Genomic DNA, 20706 nt, shown 5'->3' on the forward strand with positions numbered 1-20706 from the left:
TTAGAGAAAGCCTCCTTTGTGAAAACACGCTTGGGGACCTGGCATCCATTACTGCTTAGAGAGTGGGACACTGCTGTGTCTACACACGTCTAGATGAGTCTGGGGAACAGGAAGGAGCAAGGGCTCTAGAATTGAATCCCTCCTCTTAAACTCCAGTCATGTGACCTTGGGCAAATTTTTTGTTTGTTTTTTGAGCTTCACTTGCTGCATCTGTAAAGGGATTAATAATACTTTTAAGATGTTAGCATTTAATAAGATAATGTCTGTGGGATCTCAGCATAGTGATTAGTGCATAGCAAGTATTTGGTAATGGTAGCTATTGTTGTTGTTATGGGTATTAGTTAGCATATGCCAATCATATATTCATTTGCCTCTTAATCAGTCATAAACTCCTGTTTACCTTCCCAAGCAACTACAGTGTTTAGAGAGAGAGAGAGAAATGGCTCCCTTCTTTGAACTCCTAAACTATATTGCTTTTCTCTCTATTCAGGCCAATGCCATTTTCTTACTTGTATTAAAGTTATGTTCTGTGCACTGTTTATGTTCTGTTCACTAGTGTGAAGGTGGAGCTGCATTTCTCATATCACCAGGCATACTGCTCTGCAAATAGTAGGCACTCAATAAATATTAGAATGAATCACAGGATGAATTATTGCAAAAAGTTCCCATTGGATGCATAGTAAGCCCCAGCTGATGGTTTAAACCTGTAACCAGATGAGATATCTGTCTCTTCTGAAAGGGATGATTCTTTCGTGAACTGAATCCCAAAGGGGAGCTGGGGTACGTGGATGTCATTGACATCCATTTCTGGCAGTCATCAAAGCTCTTTGCCTGCCAGCTTTAGCCCAACTTTGGTGGGTGGCATTTGGTATCATATTTCGTGAGAACAAGGGCATCTTTCATCTGACCTACTTTTTAATTTGCCAACATGAATGCCTTTTTTGAAAATTAACTTTTATTTTATTTATTTATTTATTTATTTATTTATTTTTTAAAGATTTTATTTATTTATTTGACAGAGAGAGAGAGAGAGAGAGAGAGCACAAGCGGGGGAGCAGCAGGCAGAGGGAGAAGGAGAAGCAGACTCCCTGCCGTGCAGGGAGCCCGATGCGGGGCTCGATCCCAGGACCCTGGGATCATGACCTGAGCCGAAGGCAGACACTTAACGACTGAGCCACTCAGGCACCACCCCCCCTTTTTTTGAATTTTAAGTAAGAAATAGGAATAAATTAAGGTGCAGAGTATTCAGAATGACAACACATTTTCTAAGAAAGAGAAACAGAGGTTTCAGCAAAATTAACCAAAAATTAATTTTCAGTGAACTTTCTTTGATTGATGTAACCTAATTAAAATAGGGAATTAAATCATTCAGTTTCTTAGCATTAAATACAGGATAAAGTGCCCCAAAAAGTAACAGATATTCTATAGTTGCTAAAACATTATTTTGTTTTCCGTGAAATTAGTATTGATGCCAACAATTGCTGGAAGAATCATCTACAGGGCTTGCATGTATTCCAGTTCATTCTCTCTCCACCCTTAAAACACACCTTTGAGCTTTTTTTTTTTATGTTCAGTTAACCAGCATATAGTACATCATTAGTTTTTGATGTAGTGTTCAATGATTCATTAGTTGCATATAACACCCAGTGCTCATCAATCAAAGCTTAAGCAATAAGAACCAGTGGTACCAAAGTGCATTGCAGCTTTGAAAATCAGAGTATTTGGAAGAAAAGGCCCTAGTGTTTAGGTGATTGGCCAGTGGCCTTATTTCTTTTTGCAATTGGAAGGCTGATTTCTTTATCCTTTAGCATATATGTTTTATCTCTTACATACCTGTAGGGTGGGACTGAAAAATGTGACCCCTAGATAATACAGTCTGGGGAAAAAATAGTTTTACAAGATGGTGATATGATAACCATTCCTGTTTCCCCAAGTGAAAGTTATTAGTTAAGGACATTTACATCATACATATGTATCTGTAACATGTTTGCATTTTTTTTTAAAGATTTTATTTATTTATTTGAGAGAGAGAGAGCACAAGAGGGAAGAGGGTCAGAGGTAGAAGCAGACTCCCTGCCGAGCAGGGAGCCCGATGCGGGACTCGATCCCGGGACTCCAGGATCATGACCTGAGCTGAAGGCAGCCGCCCAACCAACTGAGCCACCCAGGCGCCCAACATGTTTGCATTTTTAAGAGTGCTTTGCTATATATTATTTATTTGATCCTCATTGCAATCCCACAATGTCAGTAGTCTGTTCCTATTCTGCAGATGGGAAAACCAAGATCCAAAGAAAGTGGTCTCTTGTACAAGTCACACAGTAGTGCACAGGTTTACTACTGCATAGTCACATGAGAGTAGACCACTGTCCTCCTATATTTGAGTCCAATGTTGTTTCTATTGGAATCCCTAGTGGATAACTTAAAATTACATTTTTAAGTACAAAATATTAAAAATCAGTAATAAAAACAAAGCTATTTATATAATTAAGTTACAGCTTTGGGGGGCAAGTTTCCATTTCTTCAGAAAAATATTTTCATTTAATGGCTTTGTCTCTAATCTATAAATAAGGTATCAGTGTACTATATGGGCTTTTTTGATTTTAAAATATTTTGAAATGATTTCATACATAAAGAAATGTTGCTAGAATAGGAAATTATCCCTGTATACTAAACCTAGGTTCACCAGCACTTAACATTTTTCTATATTTGCTCTATTATTTTCATTTTCTCTTTCCTTTCCATCTTCCTTATTTATTTTTTTCTAAATCATTTCATAGTAGGTTCCATATATGATGCCTCTTTACCTAAGCCTTAATACTTCAATGTGTATTTCTTGGTCTAATGATTCTTTAGAATTGGGAAATTGCAGGGTTTAAAAAAATATTTTTTTAAGATTTATTTATTTCAGAGAGAGAAGGAGTGGGGGTGGAGGGGCAGGGGGAGAGGGAGAGAGAGAATTGTCAAGCAGATTCCCCACTGAGAGAGGAGCCCCAAATGGGGCTCAATACCAGGACCCTGAGATCATCACCTGAGCCAAAATCAAGAGTCGGTCGCTCAAGTGACTGAGCCACCCAGGCACCCTGGAAATTGAGTTTTTGCTAAGAATTGCCAAATTCTCCTATGTAGAGGTTGTATCCATTTGCATTCCTGCCAGCAAAACATGGAAGTGCCTGCTTCCCCACACTCTGTCAGTGTATGTCCAAGCTTCTGAAGCTTTGCTAATCTGATGCCTGAGAAATGGTATCTCAGTGGTGTTTTAATTTGCATTTATTTTATTAAGAAGTTAACTATCTTTTCATATGCTTAGGAATTATTTTTACATTTTTTGTGAATAGTTTATATCTTTTGATCATTTTTCATTGTGCTTTCTTTTTTTTTTTCTCTTTCTAGCTTTTGAATTGAGAATTGAACTTATTTTTATTCTTTCATTTTCATTAATTTAGGTGTCTAACGCTATGTATTCTAGAAATCCAGACATGGAATATCTTCATTATCTCTTTCCCCGAAAATTTATAATTTATGTTTATATTTGCCTATTTCCCCCAAGAGTTGTATAATGGTTTGTGGGATTTATTTTTGGTGAAAGAGCTTTATAAAAAACTGTTTTTCATTTCTATTTTTATTCATTGTTGTCAGAGTATTATTTATAATATTTATACTTTGTAAAGTTACCTGAGGCTGTCTTTGTGACCTACTATTTGATTAATTTTAATGATTAGTCATGTACACTAAGGTTTATCCTTTATTATCAGTTGTGTAAAGTTTGACTGATAGCTCTAAAATTTAACTGATTGGTTTTTTTAAAGTCTTCTGTGGTCTTTTTTTAATTTTTTATTTATATTTTTTAAAGCTTTAATTTATTTATTTGACAGAGAGAGACAGCCAGAGAGGGAACACAAGCAGGGTAAGTGGGAGAGAGAGAAGCAGGCTTTCCACCAAGCAGGGAGCCGGATGTGGGACTCAATCCCAGGACCCTGGGATCATGACCTGAGCCAAAGGCAGACGCTTAAGGACTGAGCCACCCAGGCGACCCCGTGGCCTTTTTTTTAAAATTGACTTTACTTATTTTATACTGAGAGTGGTTTCTTAGTCTCCTTGCATCTTCTCTAGTTTTTTTTTTTTTGTACGTAAGTGGTATTGATGTGTTATTTGATGCATAGACAGAAAGACATAAAGAAAGAATGGTTTTAAGCAAGAGAGTGGCATGATTAGATAATAGTGCCAGAAAGATCTGCTTGGTGGCTGGGTTCTGGAAATACCCAGTGTTAGGGCAGTTTGGGGGTTCCGATTCATTTGGTTTTCCTCTGACAGAAAGTAGATTGGTGGTTTCCAGGGGCTAGAGGAAGGGGAGAATGGGGAGTTATTGTTTGATGGGTATAGAGTTTCAGTTTTGCAGGACACAGAGTTCTGGAGGTGGATGGTGCTGATGGTTGCACAGGAATGTGAATGTGCTGTCACTGAAATGTACACTTAAAAATGGGTAAGACCGAAAATTTTATGTGCATTTTACCACAGTTAAAAATAACTTAAAAAAAAAAAAAGAGCACAATAACAAAGAGGACCAGATGGGCGCCTGGGTGGCTCAATCTGTTAAGCATCCAACTCTTGGTTTTGGCACAGGTCACGATTTCAGGGTCGTGGGATCGAGCCCTGAGTCTGCCTGAGATTCTCTCTCTCCCTCTCCCTCTGCCTTTCCTGCTCATGCTTTCTCTCTCTCAAATAAATAAATAAATCTTAGAAAAAAAGAGGACCAGGAAGTAGAAAAAAAGATACTGTTCTAGACATTCATGTGTAGGTTTTTGTATGAATATAATTTTCCTTTATCTGGAAAATGTCCAGGATTGCATATGGTAGTTGTATGTTTAGTTTTTTGTTTTTTTTTTTAGAAACTGTCAGACTGTTTTCCAAGGCAGCTATACCATTTAACATTCCCACCAGCAATGTGTGGATGATCCAGTTTTCCTGCATCTTTGTCAACACTTGTTGTTGTCACTATTTTTAATTTTAACCAGTGTAATAGGTATATAGTGATATTTCATTGCAGTTTTAATTTGCATCTCCCTAATTGCTAATGATGTTGAACATCTTTTCATGTGATTGTCATCTGTATATCTATTTGGTGAAATGTCTCTTCATGTCTTTTGCCCTTTTTTTTTATTGAGTTTTGAGAGTTCTTTATATATTCTAGATTCTAGTCCTTTTGTTGGATATGCGGTTTTGAAATGTTTTCTCCTGGTCTATAGCTTGTCTTTTCATCCTCTTAACAGAATCTTTAACAAAGCAAAAGTTTTCAATTTTGATCAAGTCCAATTTATCAAAAAATGTTTAATACATTGTGTTTTGGTATCGTCTAAAATATCTTTACCTAGTCCCAGATTTTAAAGATTTTCTTTTATCTTTTCTAAAAGTTTTACAATTTTATATTTATATTTTTAATTTAAGTCTTTTATATATTTATATTTTATATTTAAGTCTATGATCCATTTGAGTTAATTTTTATATAAGTTATGAGACCTGGGTTGAGGTTCATTTTATTTTTGCCTGTAGATGTCCAATTATTTCAGCAACCATTTATTGAGAAGTCTGTCTTTCCTTTCTTGAATCGTTTCTGCACCTTTGTAAAAAATCAGTTGGGCATATTTGTATGGGTTCCTCTATGGGTTCTGTATTCTGTTTTGTTTATCTATACGTGTATTTCTCCATTAATACCACACAGTTATGATGGTAATTCTTGAAGTTGGGTAGACAGATTCTCTCTCTCATTATATTCTTCTTTTTCAAATTGTTCTAAAAATTCTAGTTCCTTTGCCTTCTACATAAACACTATGCATATATTGAACCTTTTCTATCTTCTTTCAACCACTTTGACCTTTTAATTTTCTTTATCCAATTTTTGTATCCTTACATCTTTTCCAGCTTATCTTCAATTTCCCTCATTAAATGTTCATTCAAATCTCTGCCCTTTTCACAACCTGTAACTTACTCTTCACTAATCCAATTTCTGTGAGTTTGGTCAGTTTTCACTGCATTTTTTCCTATTTTGTTGTTGTTGGGTGGGGTTTTTGGGTCCATTTCTTAGTTTTAAAATTTCTGGTTCTGAGTGTGTGCACCCAAGTATGTTTGTGTGCTTGTTGAAGGTACTTATTTTAGGTTGGTGTGTTGTCTTACAACTTCCTTTGTGACGTAGTTGGTTATTTGATGAGAATTTTTATCAGCTGAGATGATCGTATTTCCATTTCATTTTTTTTTCCTACAGGAGTTTTATAGCGAGTTTAATTTTTTCCCCTACTTCTTAGCATTTCATGGGTTGGATTACTATTTAAAGAGCACCCTATCTTGTCAATTTTGTGAAATACGGTTGTGTAACTGGATGACAATGGTGGTAGAGAGGGGGTAGAGAGGAAAGAAGGGGTTCACCTGTCTTTTGTTTTTCTTTCCTGTCTTCTGGGTCCTTAATTTCCCCCTTTTCCTTCTTTCCTTTCATGCTCTCTCTTTTATGGACACAATCCATTCTCAATTTACATTTTTCTCTTATGAAAATGACTCTTGTCCCAGGCTGTTACCTTAGATTTTGCTTGATTTTAAGGCTTTTCCCTGTGGCCAGTGTCGTGAACTACCAGACACTGACTTCTGTTCTTATTTTGGCACGTACTTGTGGTGTATTTTTTCTTTCTGTGGACAATTTTGTCTGTTTTGCCTTTGTCCTAAACTTTTCTCTCTCTCCTCTCTGTCTCTTTCTTTCTCTTGGAGTCTCTTATACCTGCCCTTACCCTACTCTCTGGACCCACAGGTTCATAGTGTTTGCTGTTTGACTTTTTATTTTTATTTTTCATAAATTGAAATTTAGCATACTTTCTACCTCCCAGTAATGCTGGTAGCATGGGTCATGGGCGATTCCATTTGTGCTCTTTGTTCTAGGGGTAGGATCTGTGAAGAGGTACAGATTCAAATGGCTGCCATTATCCTGCCAGAAGCCTCTAGAATATAATAATTTATTGACCAAAAGGATCATGTAGTCCCTATAAAACTTGTGCCATAAGGGGACACTTGGGGAAAAATTTACATAATAGTAAAATAAAACTTACATAACAACTTTCGTTTTATAACCATGACAATAAACATTCTTGGACTTGGATTATAGTTCTAAATAATTTATCTCCTTTGAATCAGTGAAATATAAAGGCAGGCATAGAAATCCTATGTTTTAACACTAGAAATGATACCAAATAATAATTCTATCGTATAGAATTTTAAAGCTGAAAGAAAAGTTAGAGAGCATCTAATCTAATCCAACGTATCATTCTATAGGTGAGGCTAAGAAAGGTAAAGTAATTTGCCCAAGGTTACCCTGAGAGTTACTAGAATGGGTGGACCTGGAACCAGGTTCTCTTGGCTTCCTGTCCCTATTTCCTCTTCTGTTAAATGGTCCCCATTCTGGTTTGGCCTTTGGTAGGTTAAGTATCATCACGACCCTTTTCCTGTTGGTACAAAAGAAATTAAATCACTTGCCCAAGATTGTTTATGTAGTAAGCAGCAAAGGTAGGTGTGAGGAAGACCGGGAGCCTTCTTATGCAGCACTCACTGATTGTATGGCACGGTCTGCATGTATCATCTGCCTGCCTTCCCTTCTGCTCTCTCTCTTGCCTCTAAGACTTGATGAACACCTGAAATTTTTCAGATCAATGTATGGATCTATAGGGTTCTCAACAGAGTTTACATCCAGTGCAATTCATTTTAAAGAGGTGAATGTGGCTCAGAGGATTGATGGTACACACAGGTGCAAGTTTACAGGTCTTGAAAAACAAAGGTTTGCATCTAGGCAATCTTCTTGGTCTAACTCAACCACCCAACTTCCGCCTGCTTCAAGGGCAGTGTGCTTGCTGTTATAGTTTCCTGACTATTGACAAGAGGCTTATCCATCAAATTCTTCTTTGGGTGCTCTTGAAACGTGTACCTCATGTATGCCAGGGTTGCCTTGTGTTGAATTTTCTTTGTGAGCCAAGGACAGAATGTTCTTCTCTGCTGCGCCAATAGCACTTTCCCATACACACTCAGGGAAAGCTTTTTCACTCTCAACAGGCTCAAAAGTCTTGACTGGAGTACTTCAGAAATAGGCCTGGTTTATACTTTTATCAAAACAAGCAAAGTCTGGGCAATTCCTGGCTTGGAAGAGCACTGACGATCTGAAATTCTCCTAGGCAGGTGCACAAATGGTGTTACCAACGGGCAAGTGTAGAGCACTCTGATCCCCCCTCAATAAGGAAGGGGGTGCCAACGTTCACTTGGTGAAAGTGAAGGTGGCATCTGAAAAAATGAGAGGCTGGTGTTCACAGGGAGAAAAGGCCGATGGCATGTGGAGGTGTGATGTAGGGAAATGGCACTAGGGATACCTTATGGTGCTCATCTTACAGTTCTGCAGGGAGAGAATTTGCATTTACTATTTTTTTTCTTGATGGAATATACTGATAGTCCATATGTACATTTGGAAAATAATTAAAGTAATAATGAGATATGGTAACAGAAAGATCTCGAACTTGGAATTTGTGTAGAACTCCTTCCTGAACATGCTCTGTTATTGGCATACTTTGGAGTTCCCCCAGAGGAACCTCTGCACCTCATGTCTCTGGCTCTAAGAGCCCCTAGGCAGAGCTGCCTGAGTTTCTCCTGGGCCCCCCACAACACCACCAGCACCATCCCTCTTTCTTCTGGGATAAGAAAGAAAATGTAATGGACTCATATTTTGGTTCCAGAGACTGTATTTTGGTCCCTGCCGCTTTTCTGGAAATGTCTCTAACACTGGATCCCTTTTTTCTCTCTCTGCTCTTCCTTCACAGTGTTTTCTCTCGAGTGTAAAATCAAGGTTGCAGTGCAGGCTTTGAGCCGGATAGACTGCAGGGTGGCCATACCATCTTATTAAAACTCTCAGTGATGCAGTTTCCCCATCTGTAAAATGGAGATATGTTACTGTACAGGGGATTGTGAGGATTCAGTGATATAATATATGTACCATGGTTAGCAACTGCCAGACACACTGTAAGTTCTCAATAAATGGCATCTGTGATTATCATAGCAGGTAGTCTCTGTATGGTACCTAGACTTGTGTTCAGCCTTAGTTAGGTAACCAAAAACTGGTAGAAATTATATTACTAATTTGAGTGACTTGTGAGGAACTTCAAACTGAGCATACCTCCTAGGGAGTTCTGCCAAATCTTTTGCGTTTTCTTTCAACACCAGATCAAATAACTCTGGCAACAGGTGAGCAGCATGATTCCAGCAAGGCACACTGTTGCCTGAAGCTGTTTTGTCCTGTGAGCTTACTTTGGGAAGCAAGAAATGCCTCCTAGTGAATAGGTTCAGCCTATATGGGCAAGTCTTTTTAAACATTGTATTGCCATTGAATTAATTAAGCCTTTATTAGCATGGCCCTCAGAGAGTTAACAGTCTAGTATAAAGAGTGAAGATGTAGCACTTTGGGCCTTAAACCTTATTTTTGTCTTGTTTTTAAATTAAGAAAAAGAAATCTGAACAGCAAATTGGAATAAAATATAGAGCTTTCTTGGACTCTCCCTTTGGCAATGCCCTGTGGGTAGTGATGGAGGACTTGGGTTTGAATCTTGACTCTGTCGCCTGCTCACTTGTGGCCTTGAGCAGATCATTTTCTCTCTTGGGCCTTAGTTTCTCTCTTCATGCAATGGGTTACTAATCTTTTCATTAAAGGGTTGATAGAGGAACTACGTGAGGTCACTCACGTGAAGTGCTTCTGCAGCCTGCTATTTAGTTCCTCCATTTCTGTTATTATTATGTTTACCTCCTTTCAGCAGCCAAAAGGATTTTCTTTTGAGGCACCATGACTGATTAAGTGGTTCCAAGTCAGGGGTGCCCAGCGTGGTGCTAGAATTTATAGGGCTTATTTTGGTGCCTTAAGGCTCACGTGACCGTCGTGGTGCTTTTTTTTTTTTTTTTTTTTTGAAATGTACTTTTCTCACTCTCTTGGTTTCAGTATTCAGGATTTCACACGGAAAGATCTGAATCTGATCACGACAGCCAGTGGGGTGGAAGTCCCCTGACCGACACAGCCTCTCCGCAGCTCCTGGACCCCGCGGAGAGACCCGGCTCTCAGCATGATGCCTCGTGCGCCTATAGACAGTTCTCTGACCGCAGCTCCCTGTGCTATGGCTTTGCGCTGGACCATTCCAGGCTCGTGGAGGAGAGGCACTTCCACACCCAGGCCTGCGAGGGCGGCCGGTGTGAGGCAGGCAGGTACTTCCTGGGAACGCCGCAGGCCGGGAGGGAGCCCTGGTGGGGCTCTCGTGCAGCCTTGCCCCTGACCAAGTCTTCCCCAGAAAGCAGAGAAGCCTATGAAAACAGCATGCCTCACATCGCTTCCGTCCACAGGATCCACGGTAAGGGCGGTTGAAATGAGTCCTGAGCTGGCAGCATTGGGCCCCTGGGCAGGTCTCTAAGATTCTAGGTTTGACACTGGAGGGACTGAGCCAGTGGTTTTCTCCTTTGAATTGACAAATCAGGAACTCACACCAGTGGGATTTTACAAACCACATCCACTCTTTTTACATGTATTAATTTTGCTCATGCTTGCCACATGCATTTATTTTTGACATGTGAGTAAAAATGATTTCCATTGTAAACATCATAAAAAGTATAGAAATTAAGTCAAAGTCAATTGTTGAGTAAGTCTATTGAACTTGTAATATGTATGCATTTAAATTTCTTGTGTATGATTTTCTTCTGTATTCTGATGGTTCAAAAGTGGACCTCTGTAGTTTTGGGGCTCATTTAGCAATGTTTCTCAATGAGGGCCCCACTGACCCATTGGGGAGTCCAGGCTTTGCTTTATGGTCTATCACTCACTTCATAGATGGTTTAACCCTCCTGGTCCTCTGGGCATTAAATACTGGTAACCACCTCCTTCCCCCATTATTATGACAACCTACAATGTCTTCTGTGGGTGAAAGATGGAGTGATATATAGAACCCATGGAAATTTTCACCTTGGGATTATTATACAGTTTTATGACTACATAGAAATGGGCACTGTGGTTGAAGCCTTTAGTGCCAGTAATGCTCTTATTTGTTCATTTCAAAGTAAACTGGTAAAGGAGAGCCCGTTCTATCCATTCCAGGCTTGGGTCCGGGCAGGTCTCTGACACCCTCCCTGTTTCATTAAAAGTCAGTGACATTAAGATTGATCGAACAGGATGATACTACTCTTCTTGCTGGGTCTTTAGGGTGGGAAATGTGCTAGACAATGTTATACTCACCCATGGTCTCTGTCAGACACCACCCAGGCACTGACAGCCTTCCACGAAGGATTTTAATTTGTTTCTGTTTTTGCTTTTTATTTTTCTGCTTTTGCTTTGAGTTTCTTTAGTATGGTAGACTGGTAATGGAAACCCGGGACAAAGGGCAATTGCTTGCCAAAGAATGGAGTGAAGCGAAAATCCTGGCTTAACCTACACGGTCTGGAGGAAAATATTAGAAATAAAATAAGAAGAAAGAGGAAAAGGAAAGCAATGAATAGTGTGATCCAGGGCTTCCCTTCTGCATTAAGCAGTTTACAGCTTTCATATGTCCCTTCCTGCTTTTCCTTTCCCTTTTTATATTGACTTCACACTGTTTTAAGAATAATGTAGCTTATGGAATATATTTCGGATGCATTGTTCCTCTGTATTCATCTCTCTCCTTGGTTCAGAACAGGTTGTTATTAACATTTTAAATATTTATTTATTCTTTACCTTACTTCAGAAACTAAGATACCAGAGTTACCATATGAGTATATGTAAAACTGAGATTTATATCTCTAGATTTGAGGAGACAGTATTTATATTTTTGATTGGGACAAGATATATATATCCATGCATACATATACATATATGTGTATTTATGAATATATATATATTTAACCCTCAAATAGTTTTAAAACTAACACTAGAGCTCTATTGTAATTCTACTTATGATACACTTAATAATTTTAACATTTTAGATGATTTATTTGGAACTGGGAAAGTAGTCCAGTCTCTATCATTGTCTTCCTCAAACCCAATGGAAAGCATTTTCAAAGCATCAGTTTAATGTAACATTTCTCTAGAAAGTATCATAAACCAAATCCTATGCATTTTTCTTTTATTATTTACAGTCAGACAGGTCCAACTATATGCGTACATGGAGAAGTAAAAACACTCTACCATTTTGTTAATTGGCATCCAGGACCCACGGGCAAGGTTTACCTTCTAAAATACTTGTGATAAACTTCATCTACACTTAAAAGCCACTGAAAACTAGGAATGCCAGTACAATACATTGATGCTTTGTCATGTGAGCCTATGTCTGTTTCAAATATTGGTGCATACATTCAAAAATGAAAGATAAATGTTTCTTTTAATAGGAAAAAGAAACACACTTACAGTTTTGGGGATGAATTTTGAGACCACTTACTTTTTATTTTTTTTAATTTCTAGGGCGAGGTCATTGGGATGAAGATAGTGTGGTCAGTTCTCCAGACCCTGGGTCTGCCAGCGAATCAGGTGACCGATATCGCACTGAGCAGTATCAAAGTAGCCCACACGAGCCTAGCAAAATTGAAACTCTGATAAGAGCCACCCAGCAAATGATTAAAGAAGAAGAGAACAGATTGCAGCTAAGGAAAGCCCCCCCAGACCAACTGGCTTCCATTAATGGAGCTGGGAAAAAACACTCCCTCTGTTTTGCAAACTACCAACAGCCCCCGCCAACAGGGGAAGTCTGCCACAGCTCTGCTCTTGCCAACACTTCACCATGTGACCACATCCAGCAGAGAGAGGGAAAGATGCTGAGCCCCCATGAAAATGACTATGACAACAGTCCCACTGCACTGTCTCGAATAAGTAGTCCCAATTCGGATCGCATTTCAAAATCCAGTTTGATCCTAGCTAAAGACTATCTACATTCGGATATGTCTCCACATCAGACAGCGGGAGACCATCCTGCCGTCTCTCCAAACTGCTTTGGTTCTCACCGGCAGTATTTTGATAAGCATGCTTACACATTAACTGGATATGCCCTGGAGCACTTATATGACAGTGAAACCATTAGAAACTATTCCTTGGGCTGTAATGGCTCACACTTTGATGTAACTTCCCATCTAAGGATGCAGCCAGACCCGGCACAAGGACACAAGGGAACATCTGTTATAATAACCAATGGAAGCTGATGTTTTTCTAAAATATTTTGTTCTTTAAGGATCTCTGAAACATATTTATAGTTTAATGCCCCATTACCAGCATTTACTATGCCACAGATGGTTAGAGAGGATAATTTAAGTTACTGGATATTTGACATGTGTTCCTGCAAAATCAAAGAGCACTAGCATTCAGGGTTACACACAGATAATGGAGTTAAAGTGAATATATAAATTGCCCATCTAATTGTATGGGAACCAGAATAGATAAATTTTGAATTGAAAAGTACTCTTGTAGATTAAGTGAGCATATATACCACATGAAAGGACTGGTAGAAGAGTATTGCATTGTGTTGTAAACCTCATACACACAGACCACTATCCACAAACTGCTATGTACACTTTACATGCAGAAATGTCGACTATATACCTTAAATACAACCCACAAACGGGTAAGTTTTCTTAACCCTAGCACATTAAGCTTATTACAGAAATTTCCATTCCTAAAATAACTAAGAAAGAGAGAGATACATCTTGTAAACTGGTTTCTTCTAAACAGTCAGCTCATTTGGTTCAGGCATAAATTAGGGAAATGGTTCTGGGTATGGTACAAGAATGAGTTTCCACCTGGTATCCATTTTAAGCAGTCAGGAAGTGGTGATTTTTCACCTTACTTTTGAGTTAGACAAGGAACAGGATCACACTGACATAGCAGTAAGTGTTTTCTAAGTAAAAGCACTGAGATGTTGGGACACACATCAAAAATCTGGCATGCCCAATTGGAAATAGTTTAGTAAAGATGGAAAGGCCAGAGACAGAGAGAAATGAAATGATATCTCAACACAAACAATTTAAGCCTCCGAATATGTAATCAACATATTTGGGGCTATAAAACCAACCAAATAAAAAACTCAAACCAATTCACCAAGAAAAAAGGCTGCTAAGTGCAAGAAAGAGCTAAGGAAAGCCAATGGAGGGCTACATGGCAGCAGTGTAAGTGAGAACAACATGTGGAAAGCCTCAGGAGAGAGCATAAGATAAAGGCTCAGGCTGATGGGCAAGTGGTTAAAAGGGTCAGAGTTACTTCAACTGAAGGAAGATGCAAAGCGCTCGTTTTCCTTATTGTCTGGGAATGACAAAAACAACAAACTTGGTCTTAAGTTCAGGTGATAACAGTAGAAAAACCAGCAGACTAGAAAGCAAGATCTCTGGGTTCCAATCCTGACCCCGCCTGTAACTTAGTTTGGGAATATCGATGTATCACTCACCGTGCCTGGGCCCTAGTGTCTTTGTCTGTATGGCCGTTCTGATGTGCCATGGTTCTGTGGATCATCGGTGCGACAGAACTACACTATTAACCAGTTAACTCTCTGCTGTCAGTTGTCAAGACAGATCATTCTGGCTTGTCTGCACTCCTACAGAGGTCCAGGTCCTTTGTAACTTCAGCAGGTGCGTGGGCTCTTTTAGGCTTGTTTAGTTACAGTCAACTTTCTGGTCCAGCCAGAATGTAGATGGTAGAAACTGATGAGGGAGTAGGAAAATGAAGACAATTTATTTCATGCACTAGTCTCTAGTAATCAAAGCAAAGTGACACAAATGATTAGAGAAGTTTCTTAGGCAGTCTTTTCTAGGAGCGCCATGCCTGCAACTCTTGCCATCTGCAAGGAGGGGAATGTATTGGAAGAAACGGACTCATGATTGTTGAAGACAGAACATGACACTGACCACTCAGGGATTAGAACTCTAGTTTCGTCACTTAACACAGTTATTTGGCAGTTTATAGGCAGGTGACAATCTGATGATAGTCTGAGAGATGAATAGGGGGTCATTTGTATATGACAAAAGAGGTGACATGAAATTAAATAAGTATTTCTTGGGTATGACATAGCGACATTTGTGTCATAAATGGAAAAAGCGCAAGTGAGAAAGTTAGTAGTTGTCATATATACTTTCAAAAAAGTTCAAAGAACAAGAAAAACTACATATTAAATCACACAAGCAGAAGTGTTCAGTGATTTTGAGAAAAATATTCTTGAAAAACCCCTGGAATACTTAAAATAGATTTTTGATCAATTTGAAACACGAAGTCAGGTTTTAGGAATGCTAAAGTTTTTGGGGAATTCTGTAGGTGGGTTAATGGTTCAAAGACACAAACATCTGAAGAATAGGGTGTATTTTGGAAAGGAAATCTACACAGATGGGTTTTACTGATGGATATACATTCTACCAAAAATGTCAGGGACAGATGCTATAAAATAAATAGAATCTTCAGAATCAAGGAAAAGGAATTGATATGAAAGAAAAGAATGTCATTGAAGAGACTTCAGTGAAATCTTAAAATGGCAGATAGTTAATTGGCAAAAAATAAATTATGAACTCTACAAATAAGGGGTAATCAGAAGAAATAATGCCCTGTAAAATGGTATGACTGATATTTTTAAGTGAAGACAGAAGTAATGACATTACATCCTAATTAAAAATTTTGGTAGGCTGACCCAGTTTTAAATACAAACCATTTATTTAATTTACATGTCAATAATTTTATGGTGCCAGATTTATTACATTACATATAATGCCTTACAGGCCCAAGTATTATAAGCTTACATTTTTGGCAATGTGGCATGATTATTACAAAACGCACCCAAAATAAGATGAGACAGTTTATGACAAAGTATCTTTTTAATATACACAAAAATGTATTAAAATGTATTTATAATCTACATTATCTTGTTCTGTCCAGAAGCATATTTCCTCATAACAAAGATGTCATCTGTGTCCTTTTAAAATATGGGATGTAAAATGCGCATGTTACCAATAACTTAAAGTTAAATTGGCTTTAGTTTTAATCCTTGATTTCCATAACTTTGCTAAATGTTGAGAATCATGACACTAGATTGAAATAGAGAAGTATGATTTTTATATCACATTGGGGATTCATAAAAATGTGCTATATCCAGTTGCTAGTATAATATGTAGCAATTCATTAGATGATACAAAGTTCATGCTTTCTAGTAATAGTAAGAATATCTTTGTTGCCCATTTACCTACCTGTCATACCTAATTTAACAATTTGGATGACCAAATAAATAAATAAATATTTCCCCAGTGTTCCTTGAGAAAATTCTGTTAAAACTATTGAGAATATACAGATTTGATGTATTATTTTTGGATGCATACTATTAATGTCATAATCACTACAGGTCGGACATTTAGGTGTCCTTCAGTTTCACAAGTCTTTTGACATACTATGCTGAATATAATGGGCTAGCTTTTCTAAACTGTAATTGCCTGATCTAGGATAATATGATACTGTGCTGATGTGACATTCAAAATGAGACAGGATGCAATAAGTAATTAGTTTTCAGCGTTTATACAGAAAACCCACTCATTCTCTCTTGATTATATTTTATAGGGCTAGAATATTTCCATTAGGCACTATCCTTAATTCTCTCTACACCCTGCTGCCACATGGTGCCTTTGGGCAGAGAATCCCACTTAAAATAAGCTTTAATGGGATCGTCCAGAAAAGGATAATATGCTCCATTTTCTTTTCTTTTTTAAATGGGGGATAAGGATCTATCCAATAAAAGGTCATTTGGAAAATACGCATAGTTATCTTAAAATAAAATGAAAGGCTTTTTACCCCACAAGACCTAGACCAAATAAGTTTGATAGAAGACACTACAGCTAAAGAGACATTCTGAAGACAGGTATGTTATTTTATAGCTCTCTCTGTCTTTCAAGAGCAGGATGTTACTAAGATATTCAGTACAATTCTATTAGTACTAGTAGTATTTGGAAGTGACAGAGTGAATGCTGATATTTGGAAAATGGAGGGTTTGGTTATCTGGGGGTTACTTACCTTGCCCAGTGGAATAGCTTCCACTTTAATATACTTTCTTTGATTTAAACAAGTTTGAATGCCCAGATTTGGTTCTTCAGTTCATTCAAACCATGCAACATAGATACACATTCTATTTTCTGAATGATTTAAAGAATGTAAATTCTATGGCTCTCCAAATAAGTGATTCAACTTTCACGTAAATGTTAGTTTTTGTGAATAGGGATTTGACTCTAAGACAGCAGAATCTACTGGTTAGTTCTTACTGGGACATGCATTGTGGATAAAAGATCATTTTAAACTTTAAATGAATTACAGAACAACTATGGACACATGCAAAGGGTCTCTTACATAGAAAATGTTCTTGGGGGAAATTACCATGTGGTGCTCATTTCTTGTGCACAAGAGTTGTACGGGTAGTGCTTAACTCAAAAAGTGATATTGTGCTCATATTCAAATAGGGGTTTGTTCAGAATTCCTTCTCTAGGACTGTATGCAGAGAGGCTATATGTGCGTGTGTGTGTGCGCACGCGCGCGCGCACACACACACACACACACACACACACACACACACACAGAGTTGTAAAGCAAGTAACAAGATTCTGTTCCGCTGTGCTCCTTAAAAACTGATGGTTCACACAAGAAATCCTAATACTTTTGAACCAAACACTTTTAATTTTATTTATTACAATTTTGCTGCATGGGACTTTGCTTTCATATACCTATACAGTGGAGAGTTTGTCCTAATTTGCTGATCTGGAACACATTTAATCACAGTTGAATTTACACCAACAACCCTGGTGTGTTTACATTTCAAAAGAAATGAAATTGGCGTGGAAAAATTTTTAGAAGTACTGTAACTTTTTTCTGTTTTTTTCCAAAGGGAAATATTTCGAAAAGTGAAACATAAGTAGGCATTTCAAAAAAGATAAAAATATTTTATGTTTGTTTTTTGACTGACATGCTATAAAAAGGATTATATTTGTGAAAGAAGATACTGATTGCCAATATTTCAAATACCATCTTGCAATGTATAGTTTTTAGTGACATCGTAGTATAAATCTGTAATTTGAACTTTTACTTTGGAATGTAAAGTAGAAGATATTAGCTATGTCAATGATATCTTGCAAAGTGTTCCCATTTATAATTATTTATATTGTAAATAGCTTTCTGAAGTAAATTTGAAGTTAATGTGCATAAAATGTATTTATTATGTGAGGAATTTTTTGGTTTAAAATATAGTTACCAATATGCAGTTTGAGTCTGAATTATTCATTGAATGAAAACTTTCTATAGGACAAAACAGACTGTCCACTAGAAGACTAGAACTGTAAAGAAATAAGAACCATTTTAACTCTAGATTGTGTTGGAATAGGTATCACACACACATACACACACACTTTGAGGGACCTAGCAATAGAAGCTTACGCATATACACAGTTAATATTAAGTAATCGGTCTGATTTTCATTAGATACTAGAAAATGGTTTCTCCGTTTAGAACATCTGAGGGAGGAATCCTTTGATCTCATATCTCTTTGCTAAACTAAAGCAAGAAATGTAAAAGTACAGGTTATATTTTTAATGCCCAAGGGAAAAGAAAACCTATAATACGAGATTTTTAAATTTGCTGTCATTCAAAAACACGTTAAAAAACACATCTTGAATTATTTATTTATTTATTTTTAAGATTTTTTTTTTTTTTAATTTATTTGAGAGGGCAAGAGAGAGAGCAGGAGCAGACGGGAGGAGCAGAGGGCCCGGACTCAAAGCTTGATCCCAGGACCCCAGGATCATGGCCGAAGGCAGACACTCAACCCACTGAGCTACCCAGGTGCCCCACATCTTGAATAATTTAGATTTTGGAATCCAAAGTAGTTTTTACATCTAGAATTAGTAATTTAGGTCAAACAGAAATAGATTTCCAGGTAGTTCGTAGCACCAAACATGTTTTTTGTCCTTCCTTCAGGGTTTTTTGATATACCTTCATGTATTCTAGAAATTGTCAACCATTAGCCAATTTGACAAACTTACACAATATATTTTTAATTCAATGGAAATGTTTGTATTTCATAAAGCTTTTTTGATAAAGCTGCCCCAAATATCATTACCATTAATATTATAGCATTTATCAGATATTTTTTCACATGATTTTGTAAATAATAGTTTTAGTGCTTTAGTTTCTGAAAGTAAAATTGTTTTCACCACTTCATACTTCAAAATAACTGCCCTTTCAATTTAATCTACAATATTTATGGAATACCTATATATGCCTCACATGGGATAGACACCAAGAATCTTCCTCATTGTAGGACATTATAAGAAAGCACATAGGGAGGGTTCTTGATTTTCCCTCTGTACTTTGAAAGTGTAAATTCTTTAGATAATCGTAAAAATGACAAGCATTTATTGAGTTGCCATGTAACAGGCACTGAACCAGGCACTGTCACTGAAGGAAATACCAATATGCTCCATTTCACTAATGAGGAAAGTGAGACTCAGAGTCATTAAGTAACTTAGTGACACAGCCAACCATGGTGGAGATGAAATTTGAACCCAGGCAGGTTTACTCCAAAACTTTACCTTACTTCATTCTGCTTTTTTTATGTAATTAAAAAAATAAATAAATAAAACAGTGTCTGCATGGCGGTTACATAAAGTGGATCACTCCATTCAGTCAAGGGCAGCTCCAGGAGCCCCATGTCTCAGGGACAAGGATGCTATTTCTCCCTTATTACACTGACACATGATGACCAGCCCAAGGGAGACAGAGGCCACGTCCACTACCCCCTTACATAATATTTTGCTTCCTGCCAAATGAACATCCTGATGTTTCTTTTATATGAACATGATACCAAGAAAAGTCTACAGCACAATTACAAGTAGAGTATCTTAACAGGATCCCTATTATTTGAAAAAAATTTTTGAGGCTTCTCAATAAAATATGAGTGGTTTAAATTGTAATTAAAAACTATACTTAAAAAAAAAGCCATACATTTTTTACCCAACGTTTTCAGGATATGCGCCAAAGCAAGTATTGTTTTTTCATAATTGTCGTTAAATACTCTGCTTTATAAAACTTTCCTTCCTCTTTGCAGGAAGCCCAGTCAAAGCCCACACCACCGAGAACAGATGTGTCAACACTGCCTGTATTATTCAAGGGCCTAGTTTCGAGGGTACTTTGAGGGTAGAGCTTACTGGGCTGTTGCAAACTACCACATTATGGGATTTCCTCATTTGAAGGAAACCGCTCAAAATTTATCTGACAGGAAGGCTGCCCCTATGATGATTCCTATAAGATGTCTTTAAGGAACAGAGAGCCTGCTGGGATCTCGCTGCCCTGGGAATTGTGGTAACTCCTGGGTGCGTGCAGCCCAGGCAGGCTGTTCAGCCATCCCTGGCCCTTGGCATCTGCCTCACAGTGTCAGGAGGGTGAATCCTTTGTAGCACTTCTTGGCCTTTTCATAATTATGCTTTATAAGTTAACATGTGCTGTATTTACCGATGGAATTAGATCCAGGGTGGGAGAAATGTAAAACAGCCCCTGCTTTGGGAGTTTGTAAATAATCTTTTGCTTTGTTCAGCTTCCCCCAGGTCAGGCTCCTGTGTGGGGAGTGATTCCATATGGGAATCTTACTTAAGTGCCATCTAAGTAAACCTTAAAGGAAATCTTGGCAGTATCTCCTGAGCCAT

At 37.8% G+C, this 20706-nt stretch overlaps 1 protein-coding gene across 1 annotated transcript in view; it reads left to right on the forward strand.

Annotated features, from left to right (window-relative positions):
* The window catches only part of SIM1 (SIM bHLH transcription factor 1), a 64981-nt gene extending 51775 nt beyond the window's left edge, over positions 1 to 13206 (forward strand). The window contains exons 10-11 of the mRNA XM_028104278.1: positions 10001 to 10403; positions 12476 to 13206. Of these exons, the coding sequence (XP_027960079.1) occupies positions 10001 to 10403; positions 12476 to 13206 (1134 nt within the window). The remainder of the gene's footprint in view (positions 1 to 10000; positions 10404 to 12475) is intronic.
* Positions 13207 to 20706: the final 7500 nt, after the last annotated feature.

The sequence above is a fragment of the Eumetopias jubatus genome, unplaced genomic scaffold (genome assembly GCF_037043125.1).
Source record: "Eumetopias jubatus isolate StellerSeaLion01/CBP00866 unplaced genomic scaffold, mEumJub1_p1.0 scaffold_6, whole genome shotgun sequence".
Classification (NCBI taxonomy): Eukaryota; Metazoa; Chordata; class Mammalia; order Carnivora; family Otariidae; genus Eumetopias; species Eumetopias jubatus.